At 42.6% G+C, this 16,348-nt stretch overlaps 1 protein-coding gene across 4 annotated transcripts in view; it reads right to left on the bottom strand.

The window, feature by feature from the left end:
• The window catches only part of LOC311145962 (bromo adjacent homology domain-containing 1 protein-like), a 44,893-nt gene that overhangs the window by 14,548 nt on the left and 13,997 nt on the right, over positions 1–16,348 (bottom strand). For all 4 annotated transcript variants that reach the window (XM_084182365.1, XM_084182366.1, XM_084182368.1 and 1 more), the window contains one exon: positions 1,722–3,256. In XM_084182365.1, coding sequence (XP_084038491.1) covers positions 1,722–3,256 — 1,535 coding nt within the window. The remainder of the gene's footprint in view (positions 1–1,721; positions 3,257–16,348) is intronic.

Here is a 16,348-nt window from a genome sequence, read left to right as displayed (position 1 = left end):
CCTACCATCAGTAACACACTACGCTGCCAGGGACTCAAATCCTGCAGTGCCAGACGTGTCCCCCTGCTTAAGCCAGTACATGTCCAGGCCCGTCTGAAGTTTGCTAGAGTGCATTTGGATGATCCAGAAGAGGATTGGGAGAATGTCATATGGTCAGATGAAACCAAAATATAACTTTTTGGTAAAAACTCAACTCGTCGTGTTTGGAGGACAAAGAATGCTGAGTTGCATCCAAAGAACACCATACCTACTGTGAAGCATGGGGGTGGAAACATCATGCTTTGGGGCTGTTTTTCTGCAAGGGACCAGGACGACTGATCCGTGTAAAGGAAAGAATGAATGGGGCCATGTATCGTGAGATTTTGAGTGAAAACCTCCTTCCATCAGCAAGGGCATTGAAGATGAAACGTGGCTGGGTCTTTCAGCATGACAATGATCCCAAACACACCGCCCGGGCAACGAAGGAGTGGCTTCGTAAGAAGCATTTCAAGGTTCTGGAGTGGCCTAGCCAGTCTCCAGATCTCAACCCCATAGAAAATCTTTGGAGGGAGTTGAAAGTCCGTGTTGCCCAGCGACAGCCCCAAAACATCACTGCTCTAGAGGAGATCTGCATGGAGGAATGAGCCAAAATACCAGCAACAGTGTGTGAAAACATTGTGAAGACTTACAGAAAAAGTTTGACCTGTATCATTGCCAACAAAGGGTATATAACAAAGTATTGAGAAACTTTTGTTATTGACCAAATACTTATTTTCCACCATAATTTGTAAATAAATTCATAAAAAATCCTACAATGTGATTTCCTGGATTTTTTTTTCTAATTTTGTCTGTCATAGTTGACGTGTACCTATGATGAATATTACAGGCCTCTCTCATCTTTTTAAGTGGGAGAACTTGCACAATTGGTGGCTGACTAAATACTTTTTTCCCCCACTGTATATGTATATATGTATATATATATATATATATATATATATATATATATATATATATATATATATATATATATGTATATATATGTGTGTGTGTGTGTGTGTGTGTGTGTGTGTGTGTGTGTGTGTGTGTGTGTGTGTGTGTGTGTGTGTATATATATATACCATACCTACTGTGAAGCATGGTATATATATATATATATATATATATATATATATATATATATATATATATATAGGACCACTGGCAGTAACTGGGGTTCAGTTGAGAGCACAGCTTGGCATCTCCAGATGAATACTCCTCCGCTTCAATAGTAAATACAGTACATTCTATCTACACAATCTGTGGTGATTACTCATTGGACCTACTCACGTAGCTAGTGGCTAGAGAGTTAAGGCTCTCCACTCACTATGTACGTAGAGTGGAGAGCAGGGATAAAGAAACAAAGTTCAGCTAAGGACTGTGGATTTAAACCCTACCAGGCTTTTAGACCACAATGAATGAATCCCAAGAACACCTAATCCTAACCCTAATCCTAACCCTAATCCTAGAACACAACTGAACAACTTTCTTGAAGACTTTAGATTCGCCTGACCTGTGACATTTCTGATTCTCTGTATTCTAAAAAGGTCAAACATGATCATTCTCTCAGTAGACTGTTGGTGATTTGACTGATTGACTAAAAGGTCACTGAGCCATCTCAAATATGCGGTTAACACTCTGCAATCATCATGACCCGTTCACATCATTATCACTACATATCTCTAAGCATTTCTGCCTCCTCTTACCCATCTTGATGTTATGGCTGCAGCTGGTGCAGCCTGCGTTATAACAGCACCATCTGCTGGCGAGGGTTGGTACTGCTCTGTAGGCGTAGCGACTGATTCTGCAGGGCTCTCCATAGCAGTAGGCCAGGTGGGCGATTCCTGAGGGGTGTGAGCCGGTCGGGGACAGCAGCTTGGGACTCTGGACCCCACCAGGGCACAACGTGATGGGGGCCACAGAGGAGGGCGGGTAGGGCATCGGGCTGGAGCTCATGAGGGTAGAGGAGGTCTCGTGGTGAGCAAAGTGGACACAGTAGCCGGAGAAACATGGGTAAGGGTGAGGGCTTATGGTTAGGGCATGTGGGTGGGCCAGGGAACGGGGAGAGGGGAGGTAGCCCTTGGAGAGCGAATGCGCCTCAAGTTCCTCATCGCCAAAGCTCTTCTGGCCAAGGAACAGGGCCAGTCGGTGGCAGTACTCCCCCGACCTTTCCTGGGAGCAGAAAGAAGGAGTCACCTGGGTCACGACCGGCTCCTTCACAGACTTCATCGGGTAGCCAAGCAAGGATCCACACTGGAAGTCAGATCTGATGGAGCCGTTCCCCCCTGTAGTCCCCTCCCACTGGGGTTCCGGGTGGAAGTACTCCCTTTTACAGAGAGTACAGCATCTCTGAACCAGCTGTGACTGGGCCTGGGATTGCCCGTGATGGAGTTTATGATGCTGCTGTTTCTTTAGCTTGATCCTCACTACTCCACTCAGTTGGTTGCAGTTGGTCTTGGCCCCCCGGTGTTTGGCTCTGAAGGAGGTGCTGGTGATCTTGAGCAAAGCAGCGGCGTTGAGGCTGGCCTGACGCCGAGGGGTGGGACCGTACAGACTCAGCAGACCCAAGTCCTCCATCTTCATAGCCTTTTGGTATTTTTTGGAACTTCCAGTTTCAAAAATGTCTGATTTTGCCACTTTAGGACCACTTGGGGTGTTGTGTCCCAAAATGATTGCATCCTTTGCCAGATCCCCATTGGACTGTAGCTTCTTTGCGAGTCTGGACCCTTGCGGATCTTCTCTGTATAAGAGCAGACTATTCACAGCCTCCGCGTTGAGAGAGGCCAGCCTCCGTTTGCGAGGTTCCACGACAGGTAATGTGCATAACACTTTTGATTGGTTGCTTGGTTCCGGCGCTAGCCGATAGGCTTTGCAGGTCTTTTGTCTAAACTTGCAGGGCTTGGTCCTTCCACGCACCAGATTATGGCTCCCTTCTTCTTTGCGCTCTATTGGCGCTTTCAAGCAGCGCTCCTCGTCTTCATCACCGCTTGCCTCCAGACGAGTGAGAAGGACGCGACAGTCGAGGCTGTCCCCCTCGCATAGATCCAACTTCCTGTCCTCCTCCTCTTCCCTCAGATCATTGCTCTCCTTCGTGCTGCCTCTCGTGACCTCCTTGGGCCTCCCTCTTTTTAGTTTTGGCCGGGCTCCCCCCACCATGGCCTCCGCATGTGGCAGACCTACCTGCTCCCAGGAGTCACTGGGGCGGTATCTGCTTGGGTCATCACATCCCTTCATACAGACCCTGGGGGAGGAGACCGAGAAATCAATAAATGGGGAGAGTTTTTTTTGCATAAACTTAGCCGACATGACAGTGGATGAATGCCCATTAAAAAACATTTTTATTACGGCCATAAAACAGCTACATTTAAATCTGCTGAAACATTGATGTGGTTGACCACATATTTTGCAACTGGTAATTGGCTTAAAGATTAAGCCTGTAGTAGAAACGGTTAACACAGAGGGGATATGGGTTTCAATAAAGCCACAAGGTCAGAAGGATACCGCTGCTAACTTACATAGGAACATCTCCATTGAGGAATTTCCCATCAGGTGGACACAGACAGACACAGACAGACAGTCATATTTCCAGGAAAGCAAAATCTTGCCCTATCCTATTGTGCAGGTCCAATCATGCTTAAGTGATTTATCAATCAAGCTTCAGACAACTACTTTATCATCTACATCCTCACAGAACCCTAGAATAAACTGGAATAAGTCAAACGTTTAGCTCTCTGGAAATACAATCAGACTCTAGTCATAATGTCTAAGGGTGGATTTTCATTCACAAATCGGAGAATTGCCACTTTCCACAGTAGCCATTGATATCTAAGACTCCCTGAAGTGATGATCATTGCCATACAATCCAGATTGAAGTAGTTTTTCCAATACTGGCTGCACTGAAATGAAACCTAAAACCTGAAATGATCCATAGTCTTCTTGAAAAATCGTCCTTAGGGACAAACCTTCTGAAGCTTGGCTTAGGATGACTTGCTTTCTCTTATGGCACTTCATCTTCTATCATACTATGAACATATCATTTACATTTTAGTCATTTAGCAGACGCTCTTATCCAGAGCGACTTACAGTTAGTGAATACATATATACTTTTTTTTATACTAGGCCCCCCGTGGGAATCGAACCCACAACCCTGGCGTTGCAAACGCCATGCTCTATCAACTGAGCTACATCCCTGCCGGCCATTCCCTCCCATACCCTGGACGACGCTGGGCCAATTGTGCGCCCCCCTTGAGTCTCCCGGTCGCGGCCTGGCTGCGACAGAGCCTGGATTCGAACCAGGATCTCTAGTGGCACAGTTAGCACTGCGATGCAGTGCCTTAGACCACTGCGCCACTCAGGAGTTAATCATCAAATGGGCCTATGATCAATCTGCAACCATTAAAATGTTGGTGTGACTACTAAGCAAACACTTTCCTGAAATCAATGTAGGAAAACACCCACAACTCTAAACTAACTTGTCGTCACCCACAATTCATTAGTTTGATTTCATGAGGCAGCGGGAAATTCTTATGACATGAATGGAGGAGGTGTTAGTCACACATCTAAAACATAAACATCCCTACAGCTACTGGTCTTTGAATGAAATACCACTTTGTAAACAGTAGGCTCTATACACACCAACAGTATGGCACCTTATGGGGACACAGCCTGCCATTCTATTGATGTCGTTTTCTGTTATTCCCACAAACTCCTCACACATCAGTTAGAACGGAAGTGCAGGAGATCCCCCCCCCCCCCCCCCCCTTCCTAATTCTCTCAAATACAAGCATTGTATTGAGCCTGCCTGGAGTGCCAGATAGGTGGGGTTTGCACTTTTGGGACTATTCCATTGAGTCCATTGTGCCAAGCAAGCTCAATCAAGCGCAGTATTTGAAAGAAAAACAAATACTAATTGAACCCAGGTCTGGTTATTTTTTATCGTCATGGTATCATAGCACTGGTTTCCTCCAATCTTTCACAACCAAACAGCAACATTTGCCAACCCACTACTGCGTCAATATTAGAATAAGATAAGACTAGAGGGAAAAAAATTAACTTCAAAACAGACGCCTGTGGTTTTGGTAATCTTGTTTTCAAAGTTTATGATGATTTAATTTACAAAATCAATACTAAGATGTGCATCAAGAGAATAATCCCCAAAAGTATTAAGAGCATAACCCATAGGGCACTCATCAAATCAAAACATAATTGTCCTTCTAAAAACAAGCCAACTCTCGGCAAGATGTTGTTATTTCTTCAGCATTTTCCTATTCTATAGCAGACGTCCGTTTTAAATGACAACCACAATAATGGTAAGTCGACTTGATTCTGGACAGCATTTTTAGCCTTGCATTTCCAAACATCCCACAACTTGGAGGGCCATTATTTCCGGTGGACCATGAAATGCAATACATGAGAAAGACTAATTCGATTTACAGATAACGAGACAACAGAAGGAGACACGCATTGAGTTTCTGTCTATGGATATCGAATCAAGCTGCTTCGTTGGGATACGACAGTAGGCTAACTGAAGCACATTGTTTTCTACAGAAATGTTTGAGGGTCAAGCTCTGAATAACTTGGAAAAAGAAAACATGTATATTTCTATAGAAGGCCTATAGCGTCTAAATAATATTTCACGTTTTTTTTTTTTTTTACTTTCAAATCACACCAAAAGTTGGTGTTGGTGACCAATACATTGCAAGTGGATGGTGACAAATAGCCTCCTGCTGGATATGGAATAGCCTAATAATCTAAAGGGTATCATCGTGCAACCCGCAAAGCCTGACCTACACTCAAATAATACTGTGAGAGAGGCGGAAGACCATGGATATGATGAGGGAAGTGACCTTGCGCTACAGTGCAGTTCTCATAGGGAGTATATATATATATATATATATCACAGAATCCATATCATCACGGTCCGTATCGTCATGGTCCGGTTTGATCAGATGAATTTACCGCCATGATGAGCACGAGGCTATCAGACCACTAGATCGGCAACACACATTATGATTAACTAATGACTCATAGGGTTCCGTATTTAGATGAGCAACTACTAATCGAATATTTCATATTATAGGCAGTCATTATGGTCTGCCCAGAAACCAAAATTATGAGATTGATAATGCACTGCCAAGATCTGTTCTAAATTATTGAGTTCGGCCATCGACATAGGCTATTCTAACAGGATGACAGGCTATGGTATAATATCTGAAGTAACGGTTCAGGTGGATGCAGGCGAGGAATAACCATGGTCACCGATTGTAAGCTTAATAAAGCGGTTATAAGCATGTTATTACAACGAATCTCACTCACATATGATTTTTATGAAATATGACGTATATGTGCTATACAATCTTACCTTCGGTCCCGATGGAAGGTCGATTTGAGTCCACTCTTAATTCAGATTACACCTTTTATAAATTATGACCAGAGTCGACGTTTAATTGAGAGAAAAAACGAGCGCCCAACAGAGACATGGTAAAACGGTGACCTACTTCCGAAGTAGCATGCTGGAGATAATATCCATGCGCTGCATTAGGAGACCGCTGTTGCGCTGGGACATCGAGTAAAATATCGTTCCAAGAGCCACGATTTTCTCAAGTTTACCGAGGTCAGAATTAACAGGCAGTAATGGCAATATCGCTCTGTTCTACCTTCAACGGTGAAGTTTTCTCCGACCATTAAACTTACTGCATGAATCAAACCTGCTTCACCACACGCCGGCGCCCTGGACTATGAAGGAATCAATATCAAGCCAAAACTTTGTTGCAAAGTCTTCCTGAATCAACCCCAATCGGAACAACTCCAAACTAAATATAAACCAATGACAACGATGGTATTGCGCGTCTTTGAAATCTAGGTTGTCCAATCAAAGTCCCTGAGATGGAGCAAATTCAGTTCAGGCTATCCAATGTCCACCCATCAAAAACATAAATGAAGGTTAAATACAAAATTTCAATCAACAGCCTGCAATGAAAGTATAGGCCTATTTCAACCTATATTAAATCCATGCCTCTTCTGCTCCTATTGCTTTGAATAACATTTTGAACATCCGCTAGGTTATTATAGTTTACTTCCCAACCATAGCCATTCTAAACATAAAGGCTCTCTGATATTTGCCTGAGGACTCAAACTGAATTATTTCAATGCTCTATGTTCGCTACGTACTTCAGTTTGAGATGGCCATCATTTAAGTAGTTTGTGGTGAAGTCAAAATTAGGGTTGTTGTACAATACAAAGTAAATCAGGGATTGATCAGAGTATCAAAGCCAATGATGACTTATTCTGGATCTGGCCCAACCCATCAGTTTATGGGACCAATCAGAACGGTTAGAATGCATTTGCATTCTAGAAATAGTCGGGGAGGTACTCAGATCCAGATTTATTGCAGAGAAGAAAGTAAAGTCCGTGGTCATGGGCTAGCGTTTGGCCGGAGCAAGGAGTTTGGGTAGCCAGGCAACTTTGATATATTTTCGCACTTCAAGTAAATGGTTTGATGTTGACCTAACAATTTGGCTGAGACAACTTTATGGTAATTTTAGTATAATGTTGGCATCATGTCAAAAATCACACTTATTGGAGTAAATCATAATTGGCCTCATCAACATTAAGTTTGGAGTGTATAATTAACAGCTGTAAAAAGGCCTCATGACTGACTGCAGAGAGTAGGCAGACTGCAGAGAGCTTGACCTCCTACACTGAATCAGCACCTAAACTGCATTCCGAACACTTGCTCTTCACTTAGCATGACATTTAACACCTAAGCATATCCTTTCTGACTGGAACCAACTTGAAAAATAATGTCTTTGCGCAATGGTTTTTAATTACAGCATAGATTCATTCGGACTCCAGTTTTAACGAGACAATAGCATGCACCAATTCCCCTATTCTGAATGAGTGAATATGAAAAACAAAAACAAAAAAAGACAACAGTCACATCTTCCTTATATCTTCAAATTAGTCAAAAAAAACCACATCAGGGGTGTGTTCATTAAAGCGCAAGTGAAGGAAATAAACAACTGTACAATGTGGCCTATGAGGCATCGATATTAGTCAGAAACTTTAAAGTGCGTGAATTTTACAATTTTCCTGTTCTGCTGAGCATTCGAAATGTAACGAGTACTTTTGGGTGTCAGGGGAAATTTAAGGAGTAAAAAGTACCTTATTTTCTTCAGGAATGTAGTTTAAAAGTAAAAGTTGTCAAAAATATCAATAGTAAAGTACAGATATCCCCCCAAAACGACTTAAGTAGTATTTAAAAGTATTTTTACTTAAGTAATTATAGATTTCTTGAGTTATCTTCGATTCATTCTGACTATTTTGAGGAAGTGATACTGGCTTTGTTCCTAGGATGTCTCATGGGTGACGAACATTAGTAACTGCCACATCGAACCGAACTCCCAAGACTGAAATGTATTTTTTTCTTAATGAGCAACAGAGAAACACATGCGGAATCGGTGCGTTCAGTCGCTCTTTAAGCACCAAACGGAAAAAAATTGGTAATTTAGCATCCCTTTGAAACAACTTTCATAATCACTGTAAAGCAGGATAGATGTATAGAGTGATAGATATGAAAACAATTTGAGAAGTTTACAAAAGCTTCAAATCATTTAATAAAGTACTTGTAGTTACTAATAAAGTACTTGTAGTTACTACATCCAAAGTTATTTACCATTAATATTGACACAGCATGTCCGGTGTTGAATACTTGAATGTATAGTACAGCAGAGGTACACCAACTTCAAACCGTTTGATGCTTGCCATGAACTCAATAGGCAACCAATGTGAACATTCATTTGTACATGTTCGTGTGCACAGATTTGTAGTTGACAACATATTCAGATAGATGACACAGGAAGTCTAGTTAGCTTCAGCTCATCTTCAAAGAGCAGGGCAAGATGCCAGGGATAGTGACAGAGAGAGCTGAGAGAGTGAGCGAGTGAGAGGAGACTTGAAACTAACCACTGTGTGTGTGTGAGAGTAAGAGAGAGAGAGAGAGAGGGAGAGAGTAAGAGAGAGCGAGCGAGAGAGAGTAAGAGAGAGAGAGTAAGAGAGAGAGAGAGAGAGAGAGTAAGAGAGAGAGAGAGAGAGTAATCGAGAGAGAGAGAGAGAGAGTAAGAGAGAGAGAGAAAGAGAGAGAGAGAGAGAGAGAGAAAGAGAGAGAGAGAAAGAGAGAGAGAGAGAGAGAGTAAGAGAGAGAGAGCGAGAGAGAGTAAGAGAGTAAGAGAGAGAGAGAGAAAGAGAGAGAAAGAGAGAGAGAGAGAGAGAGTAAGAGAGAGAGAGAGAGAGAGTAAGAGAGAGAGAGAGAGAGAGAGTAAGAGAGACAGAGAGAGAGAGTAAGAGAGACAGAGAGAGAGTAAGAGAGAGAGAGTGAGAGTGAGAGTGAGAGTGAGAGTGAGAGTGAGAGTGAGAGAGAGAGAGAGAGAGAGAGACACAGGGAGTCTTCTTGCGGTGAGCACTTTAGATCTCATCACAGTAAAACATCAACTCACATGGCAATTTTTCACTTGCAACCCGGTCCTTTGTTGACAGCTTTTCTACGCCAGTAAAAAAGGTTGACAAGCCTCTCAAAGACCATCAGGAACAATGGACCTCTGACTAGTAGGGTCTGTATTTCCGAAGATCTGAAGCGGGGAGGTGCCCAATTTCACTCATCTGTCACTTTGAAGGATACTTTATGCCATGTGCTCGGTGCTTTTCAGTGGAAGTTAAGAGACAGACAAATCCCCTCGGGCTGACAGGGGCTGACTCCTAAAACAGGAGTTACTGTCCCACACCATGTGAATCCTTGAGTGTGATAAGAGAGAAACCAGGGAGCTTCTTCTTCTCAAATCTATTGCAGCTGTGGATCCACCAACAGCTGACGTTGGTTGGTTTCAGTGGTCGTTTTCCTTGAAACAGACCAGTACATTTCACAGCTGTGGCATTGGCTTGAGTCCAGGTATTGGCTGATGTGTTTGAGGATTGTAGCGTGGCCATATGAAAACAAGTTATACTCAACCTTAGAGCCAAAGTTCAAGGACTGACAACTTTACATGTGACTTACTAAACATTCCACGCTGGGAGTATTTGCACCATCAGTGGATGCAACTTTGATGCCTTTGGTGTTTTATTATGTGCAGGGGACATAAAGGTATTTGCTTTCTGCCATCACAGAAATGTAACTGTCGTTTGTGACTGAAGGTGGTTCTCATCTTCAGAGTAGTTTATTACAAAGATGACCTCGTGGCTGTGATGTCCAACATTTTTCATCACTAAAGCACAAACTGTGTGTGTGTGTGATATCACCAATGATAATCTTGACACTCATAGAATTAGATAAGATTATAAGTCATATATTTGATTAGATCAGGGGTGTCAAACGGGTTTAATCCGGCCCGCGAGATGATTTTGTAAAGTATAAAAATTTGCCGCAGCTGGCTTGGACACATTTAATCAGAATCTCTTGCCAGGTTACCCCAACTTGACAGCCCTCGCTGCAAAACTGTTGTGCATGTTTGGAACCACATATCTTTGTGAGCAAGTTTTCTCTGTAATGAGCATAAATAAAACAAAGCTGTGCTCAAGGCTCATGACAAGCACTTGAATCACATCCTGAAGTTGGCTGCCACTCAGGATGTGACGCCTGATATTGATGCGCTGGTGAAAGCTAAAAGATGCCAGGTATCAGGAGTCAAATAAACTATGCAACCCCACTTAAAGTGCTACATGAGACACCCTGATATAGTTCTGTGATCTGTGATATACTTCTGTGAATCACTGAGGCATTGTGTGTTTGTGTGTTCTTTGTCCTCAGAACTTTCAAATAACTTTAGGTGTTTTATGATTAATAGTGATGTTGTGCTTTTGGACACACTGTCCTCAGGCTCCAGCTTTATGTTTATATGTTTTTATGTTGATGTGCTATTGTTTTTAATTGATTTTATTTTATTTGTATATTTAACCTATTCTTGACTCTGTGGTTCTTGCACTTGTTTGGGGAACAGGATTTCATTCTTTTTATCTACATTTCTGCCTGAGAAATGACCCCCTGATATAGTTCTGTGATCTGTGAAACAGTTCTATTAATCACTGAGGCATTGTGTGTTTGTGTTCTTTTTCTTTAGAATTTTCAAATAAACTTGACGTGTTTTATGATTAATAGTGATGTTGTGCTTGTACTATTTTGGACACACTGTCCTCAGGCTCCAGCTTTATGTTGTATGTTGATCGTATTAAAACAAAGAAAACAATCTGAAGTTGTTGTTTTTAAGTTATATATACCATGATTTTTCCGGTCCGGCCCACTTGGGAATAGATTTTCCTCCATGTGGCCCCTGAGCTAAAATGAGTTTGACACCCCTGGATTAGATGATCTGCAGAAGCATAACTGGACATAAGATTTCTGTAATGACTTGGTATGAGAAGCAGTAAGGTCATTTTCTGACAGGACACCATGAGACTCAGTCCATCATCGACACTGTAGCGAATTCGGGGTGTAGCCCCGACCGGGACTCGAACCCTGGTCCAGTGACGGTCAACCCAACACCTCAGCCATTATGCCAAGAGATCCAAACCTCTTGACGAGGTCACTAAGTGTTGGGTTAAGGTCGCTACAATCCAAATGAGAGTAATCTATTTTAGAAAGTGCTGGTTACCTTGATATCTACAACAACCAGCAGAGATAAACCATCAATGGGCTTCTCTTCCCCTTTAAATTATTTTTCAAACAGGCTCTACCTAGAAAATTAAACTAGTCAGTTTTTATTTATATTTATATAGTGAACAAGAATATAAACGCAACATGTTGGTCCCATGTTTCATGAGCTGAAATAAAAGATCCCAGAAATGTTCAATACGCACAAAAAGCTTATTTCTCTAAAATGTGGTGCACAAATGTATCTACATCCCTGTTAGTGAGCATTTCTCCTTTGCCAAGATAATCCATCCACCTGACAGGTGTGGCATATCAAGAAGCGGAAATGATCATTACACAGGTGCACCTTATGCTGGGGACAATAAAAGGCCACTCTAAAATGTGCAGTTTTGTCACACAACACAATTTCACAGATGTCTCAAGTTGAGGGAGCGTGCAATTGGCATGCTGACTGCAGTAATGTCCACCAGAGCATTTGCCAGATAATTAAATGTTAATTTCTCTACCATAAGCTGTCTCCCAATGTAATTTTTTTAACTTTTTACCCCTTTTTCTCCCCAATTTCGTGATATCTAATTGGTAGTTACAGTCTTGTCCCATCGCTGCAACTCCCGTACGGACTCGGGAGAGGCGAAGGTCAAGAGCCATGTGTCCTCCGAAACACGACCCTGCCAAGCCGCACTGCTTCTTGACACACTGCTCGCTTAACCCGGGAGCCAGCCACACCAATGTGTCGGAGGAAACACGGTACAACTGGCGACCGCGTCCGTGTGCATGCGCCCGGCCCGCCACAGGAGTCGCTAGAGCGCGATGGGACAAGGACATCCCGGCCGGCCAAACCCTCCCCTAAACCGGGTGACGCTGGGCCAATTGTGCGCCGCCTCATGGGTCTCCTGGTCGCGGCCGGCTGCGACACAGCCCGGGATCGAACCCGGATCTGTAGTCACACCTCTAGCACTGCGATGCAGTGCCTTAGACCGCTGCGCCACTCGGGAGGCGCATTTTAGAGAATTTGTCAGTACTTCCAACCGGCCTTGTAACCGCAGAAGTGTGTGTAACCATGCCAGCCCAGGACCTCCACATTGTCTGAGACCAGCCACCCGGACAGTTGAAGAAACTGTGGGTTTGCACAAACGAATAGAAACCACCTCAGGGAAGCTCATCTGTGTGCACGTCGTCCTCACCAGGGTCTTGACCTGGCTGCAGTTCGGCGTCGTAACCGACTTCAGTGGGCAAATGCTCACCTTCAATGGCCACAGGCACACTGGAGAAGTGTGCTCTTGATGGGAATTCCACAACACTCTTCACAGATGAATCCCGGTTTCAACTGTACCGGGCAGACAGTGTGTATGGCGTCGTGTGGGCAAACTGTAACTCAGTCAAATCTTTGAAATTGTTGCATGTTGCGTTTCTATTTGTTTTCAGTGAAACACAAAGAGGAACGAGCTGCCAGTGCTTTACTACTGTATGGCTTGGAGCTAAGAGGACCAGTAAAGGTATTGACAAGCTATTTCAGATATTGATAAAAGTGAATGAGCCTCATCTCAAGTGGAGTTTGAAATTGATTTTAAAAAACAAACTGAAGAAAACGGGATAAGAATAAATTAGTAAAAAAATAAAATAAATGGCTTTAGTCTGACAGGTTTTTTTAGTGCCACCACCAGTGTATTCAGTGAAACGTTCAGAACATTGCAGATTAGTCAGTCATATCATTATTTAGTCTGACAGGTTTTTTTAGTGCCACCACCAGTGTATTCAGTGAAACGTTCAGAACATTGCAGATTAGTCAGTCATATCATTGCCAGCCAGTCAGTCATTTTTTTTTGGATTAGATTTGAATACATTTCTCTCTGGATGTTCTGTAATTCTGCACCCTTTAGAACAGACCAAGATGCTGAGCACCCATGTGACCCGTCTGCATCCAGCTCTGGTTGTGTTACACAGGCAGCCCAATTCTGATCTTTCGGTCAATTATTGGCAAAAGAGCTGACCTGATTGCTCAAAAGACCAGTTAGTGGAATTCAGACAGAAAACGCCACATATTCGTTTAACCATTTATTAGAAAGTAAATGACAATACACTAGGTCTTGGCATTAGGCTCTGCAGCTTCAGGGTAGCTCACTGCCATAGCAAAGCTCCACCATTACCATAACAACCTACAGGCTGTGAGCTCGGTATAGCTATACCAATCCCCCCTACTGGAAAACAGAAAAACAGACACGTGTTGCGGCCATCAGAGGATGTGCAGAAACTGGTCAACTAAATAGACCGCCATGTTAAGGTAGGGTGATGAATCTAACTAAACAGACCGCCATGTTAAGGTAGGGTGATGAATCTAACTAAACAGACCGCCATGTTAAGGTAGGGTGATGAATCTAACTAAACAGACCGCCATGTTAAGGTAGGGTGATGAATCTAACTAAACAGACCGCCATGTTAAGGTAGGGTGATGAATCTAACTAAACAGACCGCCATGTTAAGGTAGGGTGATGAATCTAACTAAATAGACCGCCATGTTAAGGTAGGGTGATGAATCTTAACTAAACAGACCGCCATGTTAAGGTAGGGTGATGAATCTAACTAAACAGACCGCCATGTTAAGGTAGGGTGATGAATCTAACTAAACAGACCGCCATGTTAAGGTAGGGTGATGAATCTAACTAAACAGACCGCCATGTTAAGGTAGGGTGATGAATCTAACTAAACAGACCGCCATGTTAAGGTAGGGTGATGAATCTAACTAAATAGACCGCCAGGTCCAAAAGGCTTCTCAACAGCTTCTACCCCCAAGCCATAAGACTCCTGAACAGCTAATCACGGCTACCCAGACTATTTGCATTGACCCCCCCCCCTATTTTACGCTGCTGCTACTCTCTGTTTATTATCTATGCATAGTCACTTTAACTCTACCTACATGTACAAATTACATATTACCTCAATTACCTCGACTAACCTGTGCCCCCGCACATTGACTCTGTACCAGTACCCCCTGTATATAGCCTCGCTACTGTTATTTTACTGCTGCTCTTTAATTATTTTTTTACATATCTATTTTTTACTTAACACTTATTTTTCTAAAAACGGCATTGTTGGTTAAGGGCTTGTAAGCAAGTATTTCACTGTAAGGCATGCGACAAAAAACATTTGATTTGTTTTGATGTGGTCCTCTGTAGCTCAGCTGGTAGAGCACGGCGCTTGTAACGCCAAGGTAGTGGGTTCGATCCCCGGGACCACCCATACACACAAAAAATTAAATGTATGCACGCATGACTGTAAGTCGCTTTGGATAAAAGCGTCTACTAAATGGCATATTATTATTATTATTATTATTATTATTATATGTTAAGGTAGGGTGACGAATCTAATTGGTGCAACATCAGCTGATGCAAACACTGGGGTTTCCTGTCTGAACTTGCTTTGCTTCATAAAGATCATAACTGGGCTGCCTGTGTAAACGAGGTAGCTACCTCGGCTATTAAGTTACAGGCCAATGACCGTCCACAAAACAATCACTTAGGGTCAGAGTCATAATGCTTCCATCTGCTCAACAATCACTTATGGTAAGGTCAGAATCATAATGCTTCCATCTGCTCAACAATCACTTATGGTAAGGTCAGAATCATAATGCTTCCATCTGCTCAACAATCACTTATGGTAAGGTCAGAATCATAATGCTTCCATCTGCTCAACAATCACTTATGGTAAGGTCAGAATCATAATGCTTCCATCTGCTCAACAATCACTTATGGTAAGGTCAGAATCATAATGCTTCCATCTGCTCAACAATCACTTATGGTAAGGTCAGAGTCATAATGCTTCCATCTGCTCAACAATCACTTATGGTAAGGTCAGAATCATAATGCTGCTCAACGATCAAAACAAATCCATCTCAGATATTCTTGTTGCTCAGTGTACAACTGGACAATATTGCATATGATGACCAAAGACCACTTTTCAATATGAACTCTTATTACTATCCAAGTGCACAGATTCTTCTGCTTTTTCATGAATTGCATGTTATGCGTTTCAATGAAAAGTGATTTGAAATTTAAAGGAGGATTATTCATTCAGAATTAAAAGAGTGACAGAGCAGGCAATGCAAGTAACCAGCAGGGCACTTTGCGGAAGAAATAGGATTACGTATGGCTTTATACTTCCCTTCATGGTGCATAACAAATAGGCTCTGACATTTCTGGAGGCTACTGCAAAGTGACGACCTGTCGCAGGATTAGGCCACATCTTGTCACAGCCTTCACATAAACCATTTCATTAAAAAGGGGCAATCAAAACAATAAAGCGGCCACCCAGCCACCTTTTTGGTTAAACCGCTTATGGATGGGGCTGGAGAAATGTAACCAGTCGCAAATTCATAGACGGGGCTATGGACGTAAGGACGGACCATCCACGAGATCAAATGTATAGCTCTAACCATGTTTTAAGGCTATACAGTGTTTGTTTACAATTATGTTATATACAAAACAATTGGAGTAAAACAAGCTTCTATTTTGGGTTCTGATGGTTTTAGACAGTTTATTTAAAAAGGTCCAATGCAGCCGATTTTATCTCAATATCAAATCATTTCTGGGTAACAATGAAGTACCTGTGATTGTTTTCAATTAAAATGGTCAAAAATAAACCAAAAAATGTAGCTAGGACTGTCTGGGAGTGGTCTGAGTGGGGAGGGGAAAACTGAAA

This window comes from Coregonus lavaretus, assembly GCF_964263955.1.
Source record: "Coregonus lavaretus genome assembly, chromosome: 18".
Classification (NCBI taxonomy): Eukaryota; Metazoa; Chordata; class Actinopteri; order Salmoniformes; family Salmonidae; genus Coregonus; species Coregonus lavaretus.
The sequence above is the reverse complement of the archived record's forward strand: the minus strand, read 5'-3'. Positions and strand labels throughout refer to the sequence as shown.